Here is a 23833-nt window from a genome sequence, read left to right on the forward strand (position 1 = left end):
CCCTATCAATTGTCTGCAGCTATAAATAAAGCAGAATTATTTCAATTGTATGAAGTATGTTGTTCAGTCTCATCCAACCTCCACAAAGCCTGTCCACGGCAATGTTTAACAACACCAAGTGATCAAACCATATTTTCAACTCAAAAAAGCTTCATGGCAGAAAACGGTGCATCTATTGTTTTCAATACTGATAAAATCCTGTGGGTCACATGGCAAGATTCAGATGCATTGCAAGTCAACCTTTTGAGTCCATCACTTTTTTGTGTGTGTGATAGTGATGAGAATAGAGTGAGAGGTTTCAGGAAAGGCAAAGGAAATGGATAAGGATAGACTGCAGGAAGGAAATGGTGTAGGATGAGGGTTTGCAATCAGGGACATGTACATTTATGTACAGCTTCTTGTATTTTACAAGAAAAGTGATGCTGCTGATATTATTTGTTTATTTATTTACTTAAAACATTTCTATTCTTCCCTTCACCACTGATTCCAGGGAAGTTCACAATAGCACAAATACAGTTCTAATCCGTAACTCAATTCTGGTAATGAACCCTATCTTTTAGTATAGTCGATAATGTTCTGTTAACTTTATCAAGAAATTTTGTCCATGTTTTCCTTCCTGATATCTATGAAAATATGTCAGCTTAGCCATGCCTGCAAAAACTAATTTTGGACCATGTTTTAGCATAAGGCTGGAAGAAAAGCCTAAAAACTCAGATATTATTCAGGTCTATCTGCAGTGTTCGTATGTTTATATATTTTCTGCTCTGAATCAGAGCCATGTCTCCAAAACTAAATCCAGTTCCCCCTCTCTTTCTTATTTGTAAATTTGGTAACAATCAAATTTAGATCAATGAATATGGCACATTTCTGCACATCTACAAATCCAAAGTTTGGCTTCATGCTCGAGAACAGAAGGCTGAACACTGCGTTGTATTTTTTTCTAGATATGATACAACATTCAGACCTCTCCTGTCAAAAACAATGCATACTATTAAAACTTCACATCTGTACTTAGCAGAGATGGCCAATATTAGATTTTCCTCACTCTCTGTAACTTGTTCACATCTTTACTCATTGCTGTTAATGTCAATTGCATTTTCTTTTGTCCAGTATCAAAGATCAAGTGGTTAATTACATCAGCATAAAAGCTTTACTAACATTGGATTTAATATTGGCAGGCCTTGTCAGATAATCATAATGGAGTTCTTGCAGAGAGTAAAAAATGTCACTGAAATGCAAAGGTGACTTTTGAATTTCTATCACTTTATGCATGTGAAAGACACTGAATAGCAGAAATCTGCAAAAAAAGAAAGAAAAAGATACTCATGATCATTTTTCTGGCACCATCCAGCTTCTATCCCTTGTGTGGCATTGCACATTTTTACTCAGCAGGTTGAATCAATTCTGTTTTTCTTATCTGAAGAGCTTACAGAGCAATTATAAGTTAACTGTTTTTTTTAAAAAAATATTGTTTGTCTTTGTTTGGGCAGGAAGGGCGGACTAGTAAACAAACAAACAAACAAACAAACAAATTCCCTGTTATGCCATCTAAATCTGGCCAGGGCGGGAGTTGAGGTGGTGGTTTTACTGCTTATTTATTTCAGCAGGTATTCTTTTTTTAACCCAATAGTTTCCCATCCGATTGACACCAGTGGGAGAGAAGCTAAGTATTGCCAGCAGCAGGCTAGGTTACTGAGGGACGGCAGGGTTCAGTCTGTGAGCACAGGGGACTTTTGATCTAGGGCTGGTAACAGCATGGCCATGGAATGCCTTGTTTTGGCCATTACCTCATGTGGGAATATCATTGGCCACAGATTTATTCCCATAGAGCTGTCCCAGAGAGGGGCACTTCAGCCCCATCATATTGCTCTGATAGGGGTAGAAATCTTTAAATAATCATAACCCTGGGTTTATACTGCAGTTTGTTTTTAACGAGATTATGTTAACAAGTTTTTCCTCAAAGAAGAGAGGGTCAGTAGTAGATTTTTGGAAATGTAGGTTTAGGAATATGAAGCCCCATCAGTATGTTGCCAGAGTTGTGGTGCTGGCTACAATCTCCCTCCACTGTTGGAGACAATATGGGAATTGCAAATGGGGAAGATGCTCTTGTGCTCAGGTCTTGCTTGTGGGCTTCCCATAGGCATCTGGTTGGCCAGGAGGGGAGCAAGATGCTATACTGGATTGGATAGTCCCTTGGCCTTATCCTCTTATGTACATTTGGAGGTCCAGTCCAACACCACTCTGGTAACATTCAGAATCAGAAGCCATGTGCTTTCTTCTTACAGACAACGCTGACATATGAAAGAGCCATGTTATAGCCCAACATCAATGCATATGCTACCAAAATAACATGGGAGGATCATACCACTGAGAAACATCTCTGACTCTACTTCAGCAACATAACAGTTGAGTGCTCCCCACTTCTTTGAACAGTGAGGAGTCCAGAGGTCAGTGCTAGGGTCAGTGTTCCAACTGCTTTCTTCTCTTGCATCACCGCTTACAGAGTAGACACTACCATACAGATAAATGGCCTATTCAAGAAAACATCTCCAGTCATTTGTTACTTCTTAGGAAACACCAATTGATCATCCTTCCACTGTTTCACCCAGGATGCTTTATGTAGCAACCTCTATGATGCTGGGCTGGTTGACACCTGTCCTGAATCTGTAGAGACAGCAGTGACAACATCCCAGGACGTCTCTGCATGAAGGACCATAAAATCCTCCATTCGGTTTCGCATGTTCAGTTATTTCAGAAAAAACTGGTGATCCACCACACAATCTATTGTATATTGTATTTTACTTACACCAGAGCTATTCAGACATTAGTGCGCTGTGTGGACATCCTAGAACACTGAAGGTAGGACAGGTGTGACAGGTGAGCAGGCAAGGCACTGCCTCCTCTGTCTCCTCCATGTGTATGGGTCAGATGAGAGTTGTTTTCTCAATCCAGCCAAATTAATACAGATCATTCTGCAAGTGGTTTCATTTGCAGAAGGGTGCAATAATGTGGCTGCAGTGGTGCCATGAGACAATTGTGAATAAATTACGGATAATAAAATGGGAGAAAACCTCTGTTATCATCACACCAACTTTGTTGAAAACTGTTTCAAACTGAGTCCTTTGTATCTCCAGCATGTTTATATCTACTCAAGGGCTCAACCCTTTCTTTGGAAAACTTTGTGCTTTTCAAGTGGACTGCTGAGAGGTCGTGTCCTCATATGGGACTAATAAAGACATTGCTATGGATTTAAAATAGCTTTTTAGACTGAAGACAACACAATTCTAAATCATTACTAACTCCTGGCGATTGACCTTAGAGGAATCAGGATGCCGTGGTTACTTTGAACACAGATATTATTCTACTGGTATGTTGACTAAATGCTAACTTAATAGTTGGAAGTGGATGAACTAGATTAAAGAACTATGATTTGCAGTCTTGCTTTTCACTTCCTCAGCTGGCCCAAAAGCCCCAGGAAGGGAGATTGTGAGTGGAAGAACTTGAAATGTTTGGGCTGTGGAAAACATTTTTCAGTCTAATCTGGATAGATATGACTAAGTTCGTTTCAAAGGAAAAGGGAAAGAAGGATGAAGGACTTTAATTAAAAACAGTAACCTGGGATGTATGGCAGCTTGCTAAATTGAAATCAAAAAACAATATGAAGTTGTAGAACTAATTAATCTATCTCTGAGATGCATTTGTCAGAAAATGTGTTTATATTTATACACATATAACCTGTGCATATACACAATCAAATATAGTGGTTCATACACTGTTTTCTCAACTTAAGATATAAATCCTTGCTTTTCAGGTTGCCCTCCACTTGGTCTTGAAACATTAAAAATTACTGACTTCCAGCTCCATGCTTCTACTGTAAAGCGATATGGCCTTGGGGCCCACAGAGCACGGCTAAATATTCAGGTAAGTTCACCTTTCCAACGGGTCAAGAGGATGGGATTACTGTGCAATTTCCCCCAAAGGACACTTACAGATTTTGACCATACTGATGGCTAACATGTTTTGTTTGTTTTAAAGAATACATGCTAGTTAATTTTGTTTCTTTACTCTGAATGTTCTGGCATTATTGTCCAAAAGAAAATTTAACACAGATGATAAAAAATGACTTTGGGAACTATCAGCAGGGAGGTTTACAAAAGTTAAGCAAGTTGCTCTTGGCTTCCTGTTTCCGGTGTGCTAAGAACAGAGTTTCTCCTAACATAGAAGAGAGACAGATGGAGATAATCAGATAATGATAGGGTTGGAAGAGGAACCAGTCTCTCACCCACATTTTGGCACTCAATTCCCCATGGAATGTGAGGGCAGGCAAAGGCATTGGGTGCAAGGAGCACTCTGGCTACCACGACCCTCACCCCCAGCCTGCTTCTGTTCTTAGAAGCACAGGTCATCCTGTTAATTGGACTTTAATTGGAATAAACTACAGGCACGTGCCAGAGACAATGAGATAAGAAACTGCAAAAACAACCCAGCTACAAGGATATGAAAGGTTTGGATTGAGAGCGGATTTCATTTGGTGAAAGAGACGATGTGGGGAGGGGAGCCCATGGTTTGCTTACTTAAGGTTTTTCTTGACATTTATGATATGACAGAATGCCCCCCAGAATGCAAGTTTTATTAAATAATATCTGCACAAGTGAGGATGGAGAAAATTGGAATATTGTATGGATTTTAACAAAACTGGAACTGTGTGTGAGAGAGAAAGGAACTGAGAGGGAAGGGGGGGGGGAAGAAATGCTATTCTTTGAAAATATAGAGCAAAATCCCTAACCATTATCTACAAAGGAATGTGTTTGAGATAAATGGCCATAAATGAGCAGCAGGGAGGAAAGGAGTCTACCAGCTGTGAGAGTAAAGGATACAACATTATATATGGATGGGAAAACATCATGAAAAAAATTGTCACACACAGGAAAGAATAAGGATTACAGCTAAAGTTCCTCACTTGAAACTTCATAAATTACCTATTATACCAACATGAATTGAAATCACAAGATTGTAGCTGTTCCCATCTGAATGGAATGGAATTATTAAAATTTTGGAATGCAGAAAAAATGTAGAAGAATGAACTTATCAACTCTAGTATGTGAGGGGGTCAGTTTAATTAAATTGTATAATTTGACATTTGAATAATTGACATTAATAATTATACTAATTGGATAAAAATGGTACTGTTATAATGAGGCTATTATTAGAATGATATTGGGGAATTTTTTAAAAAATTGCTCTTGGCATGAGACTTAAAGTTATACAGGTTTTCTGGTTCCAAAGTGTACTCCCATAATAATGGCAATACCAATATAGCTACTGATAAAAACTTCGCGACTCTATGTAGCCCACATATGCTGTAATAAGCTACAGGTGGGTTAACTCCACCGTCATGTGGACGTCTCAGCTTTAAGTCACTTTTTAGAATGAGGATCCTCAAATCAAAGCCTACTGAAACATTCACATCCTAGACTTGACCTGTGTGTGGTCAAAATTCATGTGTCTTTTTGAAAGCCATTAGCCACAACACTATCATTTCCCATAGGACAGAGATTTCATCCAGTCTCTGTTCAGCAGTCTCTGTTGCTTCTGACTTCTAGTTTTATCTCTCTCTCTCTCTCTCTCTCTCTCTCTCTCTCTCTCTCCCTAACCCATCACTCAGGAGCAGTGTTTAATCATTTGAGTTTATCTGTTTGGCTTTTCCTGCTCAGACATTGCCTATTTTCTGTGATATAACTTTATCTGCAGTGGACATGCCCGGTAATGCTAGAGTCCCACTTTTCCTGCTATGTGGCAGCCAGATAACCAGGTGCTAATCTCATAATTCTGATCTCATAATTCATGTGGTGCACCATGACTGACAGTTTGTGTCAATGGGAGGTTTTTTGCTACTCTTTTCTTTATCCTTTCCATTTAAGATCATTCCGGTCTCAAATCAATCATTTCCAAGTCACTTCAAACTGGGGGGGGGGGGGGGACATTTCTAGATTTTCTATTCCCTTAGGTTTGTCCTTACCAGTTTTGCCACTTTATGATAGCTGCTATTTTAGAAGCTTAGGGAAAGTGTAATAATATTGCCCAAAGAAGAATTCACTCAAACTCATCGCATAAACATGATTACAATGTACCGGTACAGGAAACTTGTGTACATAAAGGAAACCATCTTTAAGTCTTTCACTCTACGATTGTCAGCAAAATTTAAAATCAAATACACAGCATTTGTAAAAAGAACAAAGAACCTGGTAGCACATTAAAGGCCAGCAAATGTATTGTGACACCAGCTTTCATGTTCTCCCAGTGCCCACTTAGTCATATGTATGGAGTGTTGTCCCCAGATGCCAGATACCCAATATATGTACGAAGAAGGGAGAGTGTGCCACTGAGTTGGCTGATTAGGAGGACCAGTTGCAGTATGCTGAGAGACATCCTTAGTTCTTCTTTGCTAATTATATTGACGATGACAGCAAGAAATGTGTAATTTTGCTGAGTGTTTGTGGAGCAAAGACATCTGGCTTGATTAGAAGCTTGGTAGCACCTGAAAACCCCTGCATCAAATCATCTGAGGAGCTAATTGGAATTGTTTCAATCATCACAATTCCATGCCATCAGAGACTGTGCAATGCTTTAAACTTCTCGCTTTAAGCTTCCTTTAGAACTGTCCTGCCTATCAGAGGAGCATTGTGGTTTTGATGACACCTTGAGCCATGCAGAGATGATGATGATGATGATAATTTATTATTTATACCCCGCCCATCTGGCTGGGTTTCCCCAGCCACTCTGGGCGGCTTCCAACAGAATATTAAAATACAATAGTCTATTAAACATTAAAAGCTTCCCTAAACAGCGCTACCTTCAGATGTCTTCTAAAAGTCTGGTAGTTGTTTTCCTCTTTGACATCTGGTGGGAGGGTGTTTCACAGGGCGGGTGCCACTACCGAGAAGGACCTCTGCCTGGTTTCCTGTAACTTGGCTTCTCGGAATGAGGGAACTGCCAGAAGGCCCTCGGCGCTGGACCTCAGTGTCCGGGCTGAATGATGGGGGTGAAGACGCTCCTTCAGGTATACTGGACCGAGGCCATTTAGGGCTTTAAAAGTGAGCACCAACACTTTGAATTGTGCCCAAAAATGTACTGGAAGCCAATGTAGGTCTTTCAAGACCGATGTTATGTGGTCTCGGCGGCTTCTCCCAGTCACCAGTCTAGCTACGGCTAGACTGGGATTGTGGGTCAATGAAGAGGTTTTTTTTTGGGGGGGGGGGCAGACTCTAGTTTATTGTTAAGAAAGCTCAGGATATTTCACAATGCATGGTGGTAACAGCTCTGCATGCTTTAGATTTGCAGGGATCCTCTAAGCACTCCAAAGATGCCTAGTTTTTTTGCATAATTGTCCAATACAACATTAGATTAAAAGAGCTCCAGGTAAACAGAGATGCACCATCCATAGTGCATGATAGCTGCCTGTGCCTCAGCCTTCTTCAACCTGGTGCCCTTTACTATGTGTTGTTGAACTATATCTTCCATCAGCACCAGCCAGTATGGCCACTGGTCACGGATGATGGAATAGTAGTCCAAGCCATCTGAAGAATGTATTGACCGGCTTACATAATTCTGTTCTCATTTCTGTTTTGCATCCCACAAATTTATTATTGTTGTTTTGATTCTTTTAAGTCTAAGGGTATAGCATGGGCTTTTACTGCTAACTCATTAGCCGGAAAAGATAGGCAGAAATGTGTGTCTAGGGAAAGGAGAATTCTTGCAAAAATGTGTATAATGTGTACAAAAATGTGTTTATTGGGATAAATTAGCACTAAAATACTGGCAGATTTTAATCAGGATTTTTCTCCCCCCCTTTTTTTTTAAAAAAAGCGAGTTGCTGAGAAAATACAGAAAACTGAATTTAACTTTGAAAAATGTGAGAGAAAGGCAGTTCTAACTCTCCAGTCTTGACAACTATCTTAAACATGGCTCCATGTTCCCAGCCTTGACTTATCAGTCTTGACAAAAAATGAAGTGAGAGGAAACAATATTTTCATGTTCTCATTGTTTAAAAAAACAACAACAATTCAAAATGTATCTATTCATATTTATAAAGACAGCTTTGCCTTCTTTTCAGGCAGGTGTTAATGAAAATGATTTTTATGATGGTGCTTGGTGTGCAGGACGAAATGATCCGTACCAGTGGATTGAAGTCGATGCTCGGAGACTAACAAAGTTCACAGGAGTTATCACGCAAGGAAGGAATTCTCTCTGGCTGTAAGTGCATGGATACTTTCTGACTTTCTACGGAAAACCCAGAAATTTGGGTGATAGTTTTGTGCTATATAAAAACAGGGGTGGAGGAGAAATTAGATTCAGAACCTATAAAGGCAAATCTACCACATTCATACTTTCTGGAGCAAGATGCAAATTGAAATACTGCCATCATTCGAAATTCACACTTCTCTGAATGTTGCAATGCAGTTCTCTTGCCAAGTAATGTGTACAAAAATCCTTATACTGTATTAAGGTAAGGTTTGCATTAAAATGCATAAAGTGAAAATAACACAGAAAATGCATTGCTTTAGAAAGATTGGCTTTGCAAAAATGTGTGCATTAGGCAAAATTGCAAACAAAAATGTGGATATTAGGAGAAATGAAAATGCTGGTAAATATTCCCAAGGACTTTTTAAATGGGGGTGGGAGTGGGAATCACAAGCTGATGCAGCAATAAACTGAGAGAAACTGAAATTGACAGATTCGCAAACCTGATAAAAAGTCAATAGCGTGCATAATAATGATACCAACATAATTAAACACAAGAGAAATAAGCCTTGTTCGTAATGTGCAAGGGAAAGACAATATTTTAAAACAACCAATACTACTTCCCATCATGTACAGAAGTTCCCCAACTCTGGCTTCTGGGATTTGTTAGCAAATGCTCTTGGCAGGTTGCTAAGTTGGGACTGATTATTCTCTTTCACTCATGTTGACTGGAGCTTAACTTGAGAGAAATAGGAAGGACAGACAGGGCTAATTTAGCCTGTTGGCTGGAGATTGCCCACCACTGCTCTGTCTCTTTGGGAAAGTACATTTAATTGATATTAATTAATATTCTGGCAATGTGGTTGTCACCATGATTTTAGGCTACATTTGCAGTAAGCAAACTTTCATGGGCACCACACAAACACAGCACCTTCACTCATTCACTCACTCACTCACTCACTCACTCACTCACTCAATCATACACACCTCTTTTGCTACTGGCTACAACAGAATGCCTCTTCCAGGTCTTATTTCAGTTGGCGAAGGGCAGAGGAAAGGTGTCTGTGGCTGCATGTGCAACCATGGGCCTCACATTGGTGACCCCTCTAGTGAAGCGCACCACTGCCAGGTGCTTCAAATGGGAGGAAGGCAGTGTTGGCTCCATTGTAGGCATCTGACTTCAGGGCGCTGAACCTTTCCCTGTTGCTGTAGAAAGAGAAGGAGGAGGCAGCAGGAGCGTTCGTAAGCAAAAGAGTAAGTAGAAAGATGGGCAGGGAAGGGCAAGATCTTTCTCTGAACCACTGTTCTATTGGCTGGTGAGTCTGTCCATCTGTTCAGTGGTGAACTGTGCTTACAGTTCACTGAGCCTACCTTTTGAGATGCAGCTGACTTCAACCTTAGTTAATCGAGTTTGTATACACAGAACAAGGGATTTCAATTCATGTTTAACTCTTATTCTTCTGCAAACTTTTTTCTCACTACTTTTCTGATGTGGATAATTCAGGCCACACAATGAAGTTCCTACCTTCCATGTATTTATGGAACAAGCCTGGACTCCCGGTAAACAAAAGATCCTGAGTCTGTAGCCAAACTGCTTCTACTAGCCTGCTCTAGGCATGATCACGGCTTACTTTCCTGTTTTAGAAGGCAGGGACGTTTTGCACTACTTGTGGCAATTGGGATACATTCCGCTTTTTGAGAAACATTTTCATAGCTTGGTGTTTGTGTACAATCTTGTGGCTTTTAGGATAAGCCCTCAAGTGCTTAGCACTATCTAGTTAGCATTTGCCAGCAAGCATCACACAGATCTTCCTGACTTTCTTCTAGGCCAAGAATCAGATTACCATTTTCATCTAATGTTATTACTATTAATGCTGTCAATACACTTTCAAAGCTAGTTGCCTTTGCTGTTGAGTTGAAGAGTCATGCACTATACCCTTATCTTGTGAGCCTGCTCCAGTGAAACTAAAACAAAGTCAAGAGAAAGGTCTGGATGATATATTCTAACCGTTTCCCCAGAGCAGATGTTGTTGCTTACCGTCAAGCAGAGCTGTTAAGATCTGTCATGTCAGTGCAAGTGGTTATTTATTATGACTCCTACTCTGGAGCATGAGTACCAAAAAAGTGAAGACATCCATGATATTAAGTGCTCAGAAGTTCTTTGTGTTATCCTTCCGCAAGAATTTGTTAGGGTTTGGTAACACAAACATTCCTGGGAATTGGTTATATTTTTTTCTCCGCGCCCAATGGCATTTTAAAAGAGACATTCATCTTGTGCAGAGGTGGGGAATGGATGTTTCTCTGGTGCAGGGATAGACCACAACTCCCATCATTCCTGGCATTGACTGTGGCTGTCCTGAACAGTGGCATAGCGTGGGGGGTGCAGGGGGGCCCGGCTGCACCAGGCGCAACATCTGGGGGGGGGGCGCGCTCGCACTTGCAGCTCTCTGCCCCTACCTGGCTCACTCTCTCTCTCTCACTGCAGTGCTGGCTGTGCGAATCTGATCCGAGCCGCCGGGTCGCCGCCCACTGTGGAGGGGGTGGGTGCCAGGCGTGCGGTGCGGAGAGAGAGAGAGGGACTATCTGGGGGAGGGACAGTGAAGCGGCTGCCCAGCGCAGCGCTGAGCGCGGGAGAGAACCACACCAGACCAGCCCAGGCAGCAGCAAGAAGAAGCTGGCAGCGGCGGCAGGTTAGGGGTTAGGGGGCGCAAATTACTTGCCTTGCCCCGGGTGCTGACAACCGACGCTACACCACTGGTCCTGAAGCACCTGGAAGGTGAAGGGTCAGTCACCTAACCTACTTCGCATTGCCAGCTGGTGCAAGAGGATGTGCCCTTTGGGTGCTGGAGCCCTTGTGCCCCTAAATACAGATCAACTCAACCAGTGGGAGACTCCTTTTGGTGAGTAAGTGATGAAAGGCATGGATTGGCTCTCTTCAATCTGGCTCTTTTGAGCCAGGGCAGTATAGTTCAGGCAGAAAGCAGGGAGGCTGTTCCTACGTCTTCTTTCAGGATAGTTACATTTGCCAATGTTTGCTGCAGATCACCAAGTTAGTGTGCATGGCCGCTTTAGATTTATTTGAAATATGTACAAACCAGGAAATATTTAGAGCTATCATAGCACCAAAAATAGATCAACCTACATCAAAATGCAGAAAATGTGGTGCTGTGGTCACCAACTCTCAGCCTAACCTACCTCACAGGGTTCTTCGAAGGATAAAACAGGGAGAGGGAGAATGAAGTATTCCACCTTGAGCCCCTTGGAAGGAAGTTGGAATATAAGTGTACCAAGAAATAAAACTAAAATTAAAAAAAAAATCTTTCCTTTTTTAAAAAAATCTGAGAACAAATTCCTATCAGGGAATAGGCTCCTCTTTCTAGGAAAACTGCAGAAAGAAAGAAAAATATTTTAGCATACAATGGAAAGTCCTGGTCATTGGTGTCTTATTTTTCAGGGGAAGGCATGTTCAACAGCTCAGATGCCACTGCACTCAAGGCTCTGGGGCAAAGAGTCACAGAGGAAACCTCTGGCACATGCAGTACCAGAAGGAGGGCCTGCAGAGATGACCATAGTGATTGAGCAGGGAGACAGGGAATCTTGCTCTTGATTACTTTAGGGCTCTGTACACCAACAACAGAATCCTGAACTTGGTCTGGTGGCATATTGGCAGCCAGTGCAGTTTCCTCAGCACCAGTGTCACGTGCTGACAGAAGGCAGTGCCTGCCACAAGTGGCATTACCCAGTTCTGCACTAGCTGCAGCTTCTGGACATAAAGGTAGCCCAACATAGAGTACATAGAAATAATCCATTGTCAAGGTCGCCTGTGCATGGGCCACTGTAGACAAGCTATCTCTTTCCAGGAATGGTCATTGCTTGCATATCAGCTGAAGCTGGTAAAAAGCAGCTCTAGCCCCTGAGGCCACTTGAGCATACAAGGAAAACAATGGGTTGTGGATTACTCCCAAACTATGTACTTCAGAGGGAGTGTAACCCACTCCAGAATGGGTAATCGGTTTATATACTGGACTATGGAACCACTCACCTACAGGGCCTCTCTCTTGACAGGACGTGGTTTCAGTTTATTGACCCTCATCCACACAGTCAAGACACTTTATAACCATAACTCTGCCTCATGTCTTCACTCTAATGTGTGTGTTGGGCCGGGAGGAGCAAAACTATATATTTGGCTGGGGAAAGAAGCTTTGTTTCACATATTATAACATTCCAAGCATAGATTAGAGCTTTCTTTCCTATTATTGCACTCATCCAAAACATATTTTCTCAGATGCAAGTTGCTGATTTCAGTTTTATTCCAAGTAAGTATGTTTAGCATTGTAGCCTCAATCAAAATACTAATTTAAGATGCTTAAACAAAAACACTTATGGAGTGCTGATTGAAATGAAGCTTTTTTTATTCAGACTAATGAACAATAATGGGAAATCTTCCTGATTAGACCTGGAGAATTATGTTGTGTGCTGGTTTGCCTTCAACAGCCACATGTCAGGAGACATTTTCCCTGAGATGTAGTTAAATGTCCTGTTAAAACACCATGCCTGGCATCCAATTGTTAAAGGAGCTATAAGGCATTTAAGAGGCTATGTTCTGCCTCCATGGTCAGAGGCAGTATTCTTCTGAATACCAGTTTATGAGAAAGTTGGGAAGGGGGGACTATTGACGTAACACAAATACCAGCTGACAGTTTTAATTAAGAGCTGAAACTATTCATCACCACCTATGCTGGGGTTATTACCTAGGTAAGAAGAGCTTTTACTGGTCTTGTCTGTGTGGTGCTTCTGCTTTTTCCCTTTAGGGATGCATTTGTGCAACAGTAGATATAAAGGGGAGAGCTCAAAATATGGTGTGAAGCTCAACATAAAAAAAACTAAGATCATGGCCACTGGTCCCATCACCTCCTGGCAAATAGAAGGGGAAGAAATGGAGGCACTGGGAGATTTTGCTTTCTTGGGTCCCATGATCGCTGCAGATGGTGACAGCACTCACAAAATTAAAAGACGCCTGCTTCTTGGGAGAAAAGCAATGACAGACCTAGACAGCATCTTAAAAAGCAGAGACATCACCTTGCCAACAAAGGTCTGTATAGCTAAAGCTATGGTTTTCCCAGTAGTGATGTATGGAAGTGAGAGCTGGACCATAAAGAAGGCTGCTGGCCGAAGAATTGATACTTTTGAATTATGGTGCTGGAGGAGACTCTTGAGAGTCCCATGGATTGCAAGAAGATCAAACCTCTCCATTCTGAAGGAAATCAGCCCTGAGTGCTCACTGGAAGGACAGATCCTGAAGCTGAGGCTCCAATACTTTGGCTACCTCATGAGAAGAGAATATTCCCTGGAAAAGACCCTGATGTTGGGAAAGATGGAGGGCACAAGGAGAAGGCGGCGGCAGAGGACAAGATGGTTGGACAGTGTTCTCGAAGCTACCAGCATGAGTTTGATCAAACTGCGGGAGGCAGTGGAAGACAGAAGTGCCTGGCGTGCTCTGGTCCATGGGGTCACGAAGAGTCGGAACCGACTAAACAACAAGACATAAAGCATTGCAACAGCCTTATGTCTTGTTGTTTAGTCGGTTCCGACTCTTCGTGACCCCATGGACCAGAGCACGCCAGACATAAAGCATTGCAACAGCCGACTTCCGGAGGTGGCGCAAAACGGCAATGGCGGTCCTCTTTACTCTGTGAAGAGGGGCTCCGCGAAAAAGGGTCGTCCGCTGCGGCAAAGCGGAGACCCATTAAGAAAAACCACAGGCAGAGCGAGCCTGTGGCCGTGGGACTCGGCGGGTGCCAAAAGCCCCCCCAGAAACGAAGAAGGAGCCCCGTAAGGGGCTCCGGAACGCGAAAGGGGGAGCGGCGCTGTGAGTTCATCGCTCTTTTCGTGGATGCAAAGCCGCGCTGCTGCTGCTGATGAGCGCCGACCTTTCTTCTTGAAAACATAGAAATTGGCTGCAACATACCCGTGAGTAAGGGGAGCTAAACATCGGATTAAAATTTGGGAATTCGGTTGAAATTCGGCTGAAAACGGGAGGCGAGTAACAGGAAGTCCGTCTCCCGATCTTGCTAACCAGATTAAAGCAACTGTTCAGAAGAGTGCTGAAGCGTTTAAAAGGGACTGTAAAAGCAAAACGAGGGTGTATCTGATAGACTTTGTAGTGAAAAGACAAGCAGGAAATCTTTGCAAAATCTGTGGATTTTATTCTTGGAACCTTCTTCCTAATTTTGAGCTATGCGGAGTTAAAAGGGACAACCCAGCTGTCGGGCTGTCAGTGTGCAAAAGAGAACTGTCAAACTGCTGATACTGTTATTGGAGTTTAAACTGATACATAGACTGAGACACTAACGTTTAAACATTGTTGCTGGGACCTTTCTTGACACCTTGTGGCTTTTCTTCAAGAAAAAGAAAGCCCGGGGAACCTTCCTTTTGTGCTCTGGAACTACTAAAGATTTAACATAGGGAATATAAGAACTTCAATGGCGGATAAGAGTTCTCTCCTTCCTTGAAACTTTGAAATACCTCCACCTAGAGGATTGTGGAGACATAGAGGCCTGGGAACTGTACTTTATTGTGATTCTCTGTGGTTAAATTGTTTACACTCTGGACTTGTTTGACTTATGAAACAAAAGAAAATTTGACCTTGAACAGAGGCAGGTGTGGAATGAGCGGCTCAGGGAGAACAAGAGCAGCTAAAGCTAAAGAAAAAGAAAAGAAACCAGTGCAACTTGTTCAAACAACCCTATCTCATCAACGAAGATCATCCGTCCCAACTGTGCTGACAGCACAGGAGGTGGAAGTTGAAGAGCCTGCTACAGAAGATATGGCAACTGGAGGATCTGAAACAGTCCTGAAACAAATTTTGGAACAACTGGCAATTTTAAACCAAAAAGTGGACAATCAATCATCAAAAATTGACCAAGCTACATCCTCTATTAGTAAATTATCTGAGCAGGTTTCCCAGCACACTCAGGCAATTGAAAAATTGCAAGGGGCAACGACTGAAAATTATAAACTTGCTGTGGAAGCCAGTCAAAAAGCAGAACAGGCGAACAAAAAGGTTGATGAGATTAAGGGGGAAGTAAGGCCTCTAAAAAGACAGGTAGGGGAACAACAAGCCTACCTGTCATTGGTTGAATTGAAAAGTAAGGAAAATAATCTCAGGTTAAGGGCCATCCCAGAACTGGAGGAAGGAAATTTACAGGGATTTCTAACACTTTTGTTCTCCAAATTCTGGGGGATTGAGGAAGATAAGGATTTTAAAATTGTGACGGCCTTTAGACTGGGAAAATTGATAAAGAAGGATAAGTCCAGAGACTGTTTGGTTATTTTGAGATCAAGAGAGGAAAGAGACAAGATACTAGGCCTACATTTTAAAAAATCTTTGGAGATAGAAGGTAAAAAGGCTGAATTTTACAGAGACATACCCAAACACCTTTTGGATCTTAGGACCACTTATACAGATTTGACCAAATTGTTGAGATACAACACAATCCCTTATAGGTGGGAGTTTCCGCAAGGACTGTCATTTACCTACAAAGGAAGGAAAGTAAGAATTAAAACACCTGAGGACCAACAGAAGTTCTTACACGACCACAAGGAGGACCTCCAGAAAGGAGCCGCAGCTTCTTGGCCACCACCACCACCGGGACCATCTCCAAAGCCTACACCGTCTGGATCTGGACCAGCATTACCACCTCCGGGATCGGAGGGAAACCTAGACACCCCACTGTAGACCCACCAATTAGACCAGGATGTCGCTGCAGCTTCTCAGTTGGAATATAAATGGCAGAAACTCTCCGGAAAAAAGAAGGAAAGTATTTCATATTTTGAAAAAAGAACAATTGGACATTATTTGCCTGCAAGAAACGCACGTGACAAGGCTCCACAGAAAAGTGCTAATTAATAAAAGATTAGGCCAAGAATTTATTTCTTCGGATAAAGTTAAGAAAAGAGGAGTGGTGATATATGCAAAGGAGAGCCTGTCACCGAAATTCTTATTTAAAGATGAACACGGCAGAATTTTGGTGATTGAAATTCAGACACAAGGAGAAAAAATTTTGATATTAGGAATATATGCTCCAAATGAAGGAAAATCAGAATTTTTCAGGAAGCTGCATGAGATTATGCTGGACTACTTAGACTACAACAACATCATTATGATGGGTGATATGAATGGGGTTGTGTCTGTAAATATGGATAAGTCGCAAAGTGCTAACGTAACGAAAGATGGCAGACTACCTAAAACTTTCTTTGAAATGACTGACAATGTGGACTTAATTGACATATGGAGGGTTAAGAACCCCCTAGGAAAAGAAGGGACTTTCTTTTCTGAAGCTCATCTGACATGGACACAAATCGACCAAATATGGATAACTAGAGGACTGGCACCCAAGACTAGAAAGGTGGAAATCTGCCCAAAAACCTGCTCCGACCATAATGCTTTGAAAATGGAATTGAGACTAAATACAACCGGATCCTTCAGATGGAAAATGAATGACACCTTACTAAGGGATGAGAAGATTGTTAAGAAGGCCCAAAAAACTTTAAAGGACTATTTTGAGATAAATTTAAATACCACTGTGGAAAAAAGAATAATCTGGGACGCAAGTAAAGCAGTCATGAGAGGGTTTCTAATACAACAAAATACGATCAAGAAAAAGCTCTGGAATGAAAAGAAGGAGAAGATATTGGAAAAAATAAAAGATGGAGAGAAAAAATTAAGATCCAAGCCCAAGTCGAAGGAAGTGCTGAGAGAAGTGAAATTTTTCCAAGCACAATATTTGAAATTGATAAATCAAGAGGTGGAATGGAAAATTAAACAAATGAAACAAAGATCTTTTGAATCAGCAAATAAGTGTGGGAAACTGCTAGCATGGCAGTTGAAAAAGAGACAAAAACTTAATACAGTTACAAATCTAGAGAGTGAAGGGAGAATGGTTCAGAAACCCGAGGAAATTAGAAAGTGCTTCCAGAGATATTTCAAAGAACTTTATTCACAAGGGCCACAGAAAGACTTGGAGGTGGACCAATTTCTCAAAACCAATGGATTACAGAAAATACCTCAGGAAATGAGAACAATCCTGAATAGTAATATCACACAGCAAGAAATTGAAAGTGCCATTCAGAACCTTCAATTAGGCAAATCTCCAGGCCCTGATGGACTTACCTCCAAATACTATAAGGTTTTGAAAGACTATTTGATACAACCTTTGTTGGAGGTTTGTAACCAGATTATGGAAGGGAGGAGGACACCGGAAACGTGGAAAGAAGCCTACATCACATTGATACCTAAACTAGAAACTGAAAAGACTCAGCTTAAGAACTACCGCCCCATCTCACTCCTAAATGTGGATTACAAAATTTTTGCAGACATTTTGGCAAGTAGGTTTAAAAAAGTGCTTAATGAAGTGATCCATAAGGACCAGGCTGGCTTTCTCCCTGGTAGGCATTTGTTTGGCAACACAAGAAACATTATCGATATTTTGGAACTTTTACAAACAAAGCTCAACACTAGAGCGGTGCTAATCTTTATTGATGCGGAGAAAGCCTTTGACAACATTTCCTGGATGTTTATGAAGAAAAATTTGGAAGGGATGGGAGTGGGGCGGGGGTTTGAAAATGGAATAGAAGCAATATATTCAGAACAAAAAGCGAAATTGATAGTAAACAATGTGGTGACAGAGGAGTTTAAAATTGAAAAAGGGACACGGCAGGGGTGCCCTCTATCCCCCCTATTGTTTATTTCAGTTCTGGAGGTGCTATTGAACATGATTAGAAAGGACCGGTTGGTACAGGGAATTGAGGTCGGAGTGAAACAATATAAATTGAAAGCATTTGCAGATGACCTGGTATTAACATTGCAGGAGCCAGTCTCTAGTACTAAAAGAGTGTTAGAATTAATTTCTGATTTTGGTCGGGTGGCGGGATTTAAGTTGAACAAGCAAAAAACTAAGGTTCTAGCAAAAAATTTGACAACTACAGAAACAGATGAGTTCGTGAAAGAAACAGAACTAAATGTGGTTAAAAAAGTAAAATACCTAGGGGTGTATCTGACCTCCAAAAATTTGAATTTGTTTAAAGACAATTATGAGAAATGTTGGTCAGAAATCAAAAGAGATTTGGAAACGTGGTCAAGATTGAAACTTTCCTTGTTGGGCCGAATAGCAGCTATAAAGATGAACGTATTGCCAAAAATGTTATTTTTGTTTCAGACCCTACAGATCGTGGACAAGGTGGAATGTTTTGGAAAGTGGCAGAAGGATATTTCTAAGTTTATTTGGCAGGGCAAAAAGCCCCGAATAAAGTTTAAGATATTAACTGATGCGAAAGAAAGAGGGGGATTTGCCCTGCCAGACTTGAGGTTATATTATGAATCCGCAGCCTTCTGCTGGTTGAAAGATTGGATCTTACTGGAAAACACTGATGTCCTAGATCTGGAAGGGTTTGATAATGCTTTTGGGTGGCATGCATATTTGTGGTATGACAAGGTTAAAGTGCACAAACTGTTTAAAAACCACATTGTTAGGAGAGCAATTTTAATGGTCTGGACAAAATATAAAGACTTATTGGAGAGTAAGACTCCGAGGTGGCTCTCACCGGTGGAGGCCAAGGCACGTAAGAGACCTAACATGGAGGCCAATTGGCCTAAATATGGGGAAATTATTGAAAAGATTGGAGACAATTGGAGGTTGCAGAGCTTGGAAAAATTAAAAAACAAGGTGCAAGATTGGTTGCATTATGCACAAATTCAAGAGGTCTTTAAAGTAGACAAGAAGGTTGGATTCCAGGTGGAAAAATCGAAACTAGAGACAGAACTGTTAGAACCAAAAAGTAAACTACTTTCGAGAATGTATAACCTGCTGCTTAAATGGAATACTCAGGATGAGACAGTCAAATCCGCCATGATAAAGTGGGCGCAGGATTTGGGGCATAACATTATGTTTGAAGACTGGGAAAGGTTATGGAACACCGGAATGAAATTTACGGCATGTAGTGCCTTGAAGGAAAACATTATGAAAATGATATACCGGTGGTACATGACCCCAGTCAAGCTTGCTAAGATATATCACCTGTCTGATAATAAATGTTGGAAATGTAAAGAGGCGGAAGGGACATTCTTTCACCTCTGGTGGACCTGCCCGAAAGTGAAGGCCTTTTGGGAAATGATTCATAATGAACTAAAAAAGGTACTCAGATTTACCTTACCTAAGAAACCAGAGGCCTTCCTCCTGGGCATGGTGGACCAGAGAGTGCTTAAGAAGGACAGAACCTTTTTTATGTACGCTACTACAGCAGCAAGGATCCTGATTGCAAAACATTGGAAGACACAAGATTTACCCACACTGGAGGAATGGCACACGCAGTTGATGGACTACATGGAACTGGCCGAAATGACTGGCAGAATCCGAGACTTGGGAGAAGAAACAATCGAGGAGGACTGGAAAAAATTTAAGGACTATCTGGAAAAACACTATAAGCTGTATGAATGTTAAAAAATGCACCTTTTAGGAAACTCTAGCTTCAGTAATGTTAAACTAAAGAAATGGAAATTAAGGCACAAGAAGTCTGAGATAGAATAAGGAAATAACTTTATTGTGTTTAAATGAAAATGTACATGATTCGGGTTATAACACATTAGAAATTGGGTAACATGATAAAACGAAGGATACAATAAGTAATGAAATAAGTTAACAAATTGCTGATGTTATGTATCACAGAGAATGCAGGGTTGGGAGGATGTGGGGAAGTCCAGTAGATTTGGAAAAAAGAACAAGAAAATTTGTAATCTTTCTACTTTACTCTTATAACATGCTCTTTATTCTTTTTTCTGTATTTTACAAACTTAATAAAAAATATTATAAAAAAAAACCCAGCCAAAGTATTACTTCATTCGACTTGAATGCTGAGGCCTTTATTTTCACCATAATTCAGTGGTGGATTTAATTCAGTGCTCATATATTGCACACTGGCTGTTCTTTTTTTCTTTTCTTTTTTAAAAATCTGTCTGGAAGTGTCATGCTAGAGCTGGCACAGGGGAGCTGCCTTTCCAGCAGCTGCATCACTGCTGCTTATGGGGATGGAACAAAGGAAACTCCCTGTGTTGTAAGAACAGACTACCTATGAGGATGGTGCAGGATCAGGTCAAAGAATGGGCAAGGCATGGGACTGTGCAGTAGCACTGGACTGGGTCTGGCAGTGTGCCTGCACAGCTCCAACCTTGACCCTCCCTTGGTTCTGCCCTGTCCAGGTAAGCATCCTGCTGTCAGGAGGACATTTGTGCAACCCTTCCCTCCCTTCCCATTGCCAGCCGCTCCTGAGCCTCAGAGATAATTGGACACTTATTGTTTAAATACTGACTACCTGGTTGGCTTTGGGATGAGGTTGTTCTATAGGTTATTCAGTGCTGCAACATTGGAAAGGAAACTGGATGCCATCCAAATATTGTACATTTTGCAGCAATTTCTTTCTTTCTTTCTTTCTTTCTTTCTTTCTTTCTTTCTTTCTTTCTTTCTCTCTCTCTCTCTCTCTCTCTCTCTCTCTCCTTCCTTCCTTCCTTCCTTCCTTCCCTCCTTCTTTCTTTTATTTCTTTCTTCAAATAAATCTGTTTACTTGAAAACTTACGAAAGTGCATTTAAGAAATTCTATGTGTGTGTTTCTGTTTCTATTGTCTTTCCAGCAATGGCACTTTGCCAGAGGATAGCTACATTCTTTTATAAGAGGCATTCATTTCTCAGTCAGATACTCAATGCTTGCTGGTGGCTCCACGAAGCTGCTAACAGACATCAATACTGGCCACGTGCCAAAAAGCCTTTCCAGCAGGAGGTTAAACCTGAGGAGGCTGTCTAGAAAAATAAAAAGAAGGCACCAATGAGAACCAGACATGCAACCTGGCTTGCAGAAATGAATGCATTTTAAACTTGGAAGGGATTACCAACCCTGCCTTGAAGATTTACTAAGCCTCAGGTCTTTAACATGGTGCCCTTGGGCACCATAGTGCCCTGAGGCTCCCTTCTTGGCACCCTACCCATATGTGCCCCTTTTTCTTAATTTTATGTGCAACTAGAAAAATAGGTTTAGTGTCCCCTTTGCTTTTTTAAAAAAAATGACAAAGCAAAACACAATTGCCCAAGAGGACCAACTTCATTTCAGGCACAAATTTATTTAAATCCCTCGGCCTATAGAGCAAGATGAGCGCGCAACCCCAAAGTCATCCGTGACTGGACCTAACGGTCAGGGCTACCTTTACCTGTACCTTTATACTATAGGGACGCGGGTGGCGCTGTGGTTTAAACCACAAAGCCTAGGGCTTGCTGATCAGAAGGTTGGCGGTTCGAATCTCCGTGATGGGGTGAGCTCCCGTTGTTTGGTCCCAGCTCCTGCCAACCTAGCAGTTCGAAAGAACGTCAAAGTGCAAGTAGATAAATAGGTACCACTCAGGCAGGAAGGTAAACGGTGTTTCCGTGCACTGCTCTGGTTTCGCCAAAAGCGGTTTAGTCAAGCTGGCCACATGACCAGGAAAAACTGTCTGTGGGCAAACGTCTGCTCCCTCGGCCAGTAAAGCGAGATGAGTGCCGCAACCCCAGAGTCGTCCGTGACTGGACCTAACGGTCAGGGGTACCTTTAGCTTTATACTTTTTTCTTGTCATTTGGCTGTGCATAGGAGACAACTACCAAATTAAAGTATTAGAGAGAGAAAATCTCAACCTGGTCTTTGAGTGTGATTTGCTTCAAAGCGTTCTAGTTGTAAATGTTAGGAAGGTTATGATTAAGGTGAAAACCTGTTCTTTTGACTATTTAGAATTTCCATTCATTCTTTATGGCTTTGTGTAATGTAGTTAAATTGGGTTTCTGCGGCGATGAAAGGCGAATTCTATCTGCAGGTGCTGCATATATTGCGAAGAGCGTTTCCCTGAACTTCCCCAATGAATAATCTCCAGTATTGCTATTCGAGACTTGACCCTCTGTTGAAGAGAAACTGCCAATCATGTTGAATTGCATTGAAGTATGAGGTTATGTGGTGATAGGGACAAATCCTTTAAGTGCTTTGGGGATTAGAGCTAGTCTGACAAACTCATGAAGGCAGAAGCTTTGCTTGGCTATTCATCTCTGGAAATTCCAACATTGAAACTTCACATGTTTTCAAATGAAGGCCCTCTTGAGAAGTTATTGTGAGCACACACAGAGGAAGAAGAAGCAGGATCATGACCCCATGCATGCTCATCACAAGGTCTAAAGGCATACAAACTATACAGGTGTGTGTTGTGCCTATGTGATCTGGAGCCCTGCCTTCTCTAGGGGGTAGGCCAGTAGTGGATGTGATTGTGTTCGGAATATTGTATCAAGTGCATGACAGCATTTAATGTGTTTGTTTCTTATTTTAAAAATAGCAGCTGTGGGGAAAGGGGGCAACTGGGATGGGAACTGCAGTATGCAGGGAAGGGTATTAGTCCTCCTCTTCTGCATATCCTATGATTCTGACAACCCTCTCCACCAGAGCTGTTTTCCAGAAGGTATAGGAAGCTGCTGCATTTGACAGCCACAGCACTTGAGGCAACATGGAATTCAATGGCTTTATTGTCAAAGTGCCATGCAAACTGGTCACAGCATGCTTGTGAGTACACCAGAGGCCCATCTACCACTGTGACCGCCCAAAACAACTCTTTGAGAATGCAATGCAATAGCAAAGTAGTTCTCCTTTGCCATCTTCCCTGTCATTTGGTAGGCAGAATTATGTAACCTAACAAGTGTTCAGCCAGCTTTGGTGTGAATTTTCCACCACCTGAGTTCCAGTTGTCTCCCAGTTTGCTTCATTGTCTGAAGTGTGGGTTCTGCGACACCAGAGAGGACTCTTGGGAATGATCATGTCAATTACACAGGTTCAATCCCTGGGATCTCCTGATAGGGTAGAAACTCACTGCCAGTCTGTGTGGATATTACTGAGGTAGAGAGACCATTGGTATGACACAGTGTCTGGCAGCTCCTTTTGTTCCTATGTACTGAAGCTAAGCCAATTGACAAAAAATGGACTCAAACGGAAAATAGAACATTATTCGTACCAGGTATCTGAATCAAACAGGATTCCAAATGACCCCAATTGGGCAAATAGCTAAATATTTAAATATTTTTTTCTTTTTAGATTCAGCTTTTTGTGCAGAATTATGAAAGTTCATGTTTGCACAAAATATATTTGTGACAACATTGCTTTTTAAGCTTTTAAAAATTCAGATTTGAACTGTCTGTTCTATGCTCAAAAATAGCCTTGATAATGAATTCATTATTCTTATGCAGATGGTTGATTTTCCCTCCTATATTTTTATATAGCCATAAATGGGATGCATACCTCTAATTTTGCATGCTACAGGCATGTAGTAGTTTTGAACTAATTTAGTTCAGCCCCTCAGCATGTTTTCTGTGATTAAAAAACATCTTTCATTTTTGAAAATTACATGAAAAATCTCTTTCAGATTTTATTTATTGCAGCTTATTTACATAAACATGCGTGAGCTATTTTTGATATAGAAGACTATTGTAATCAGAGCTGGGTCAAAACCTCTCAAAATACACCCCCCAAAAAACATTCAAATGA

At 41.4% G+C, this 23833-nt stretch overlaps 1 protein-coding gene across 1 annotated transcript in view; it reads left to right on the forward strand.

The window, feature by feature from the left end:
* The window catches only part of CPXM2 (carboxypeptidase X, M14 family member 2), a 73035-nt gene that overhangs the window by 20475 nt on the left and 28727 nt on the right, over positions 1-23833 (forward strand). The window contains exons 3-4 of the mRNA XM_083741237.1: positions 3812-3921; positions 8114-8253. Of these exons, the coding sequence (XP_083597363.1) occupies positions 3812-3921; positions 8114-8253 (250 nt within the window). The remainder of the gene's footprint in view (positions 1-3811; positions 3922-8113; positions 8254-23833) is intronic.

Source organism: Podarcis gaigeae (assembly GCF_964106915.1).
Source record: "Podarcis gaigeae genome assembly, chromosome: 5".
Taxonomy (NCBI): Eukaryota; Metazoa; Chordata; class Lepidosauria; order Squamata; family Lacertidae; genus Podarcis; species Podarcis gaigeae.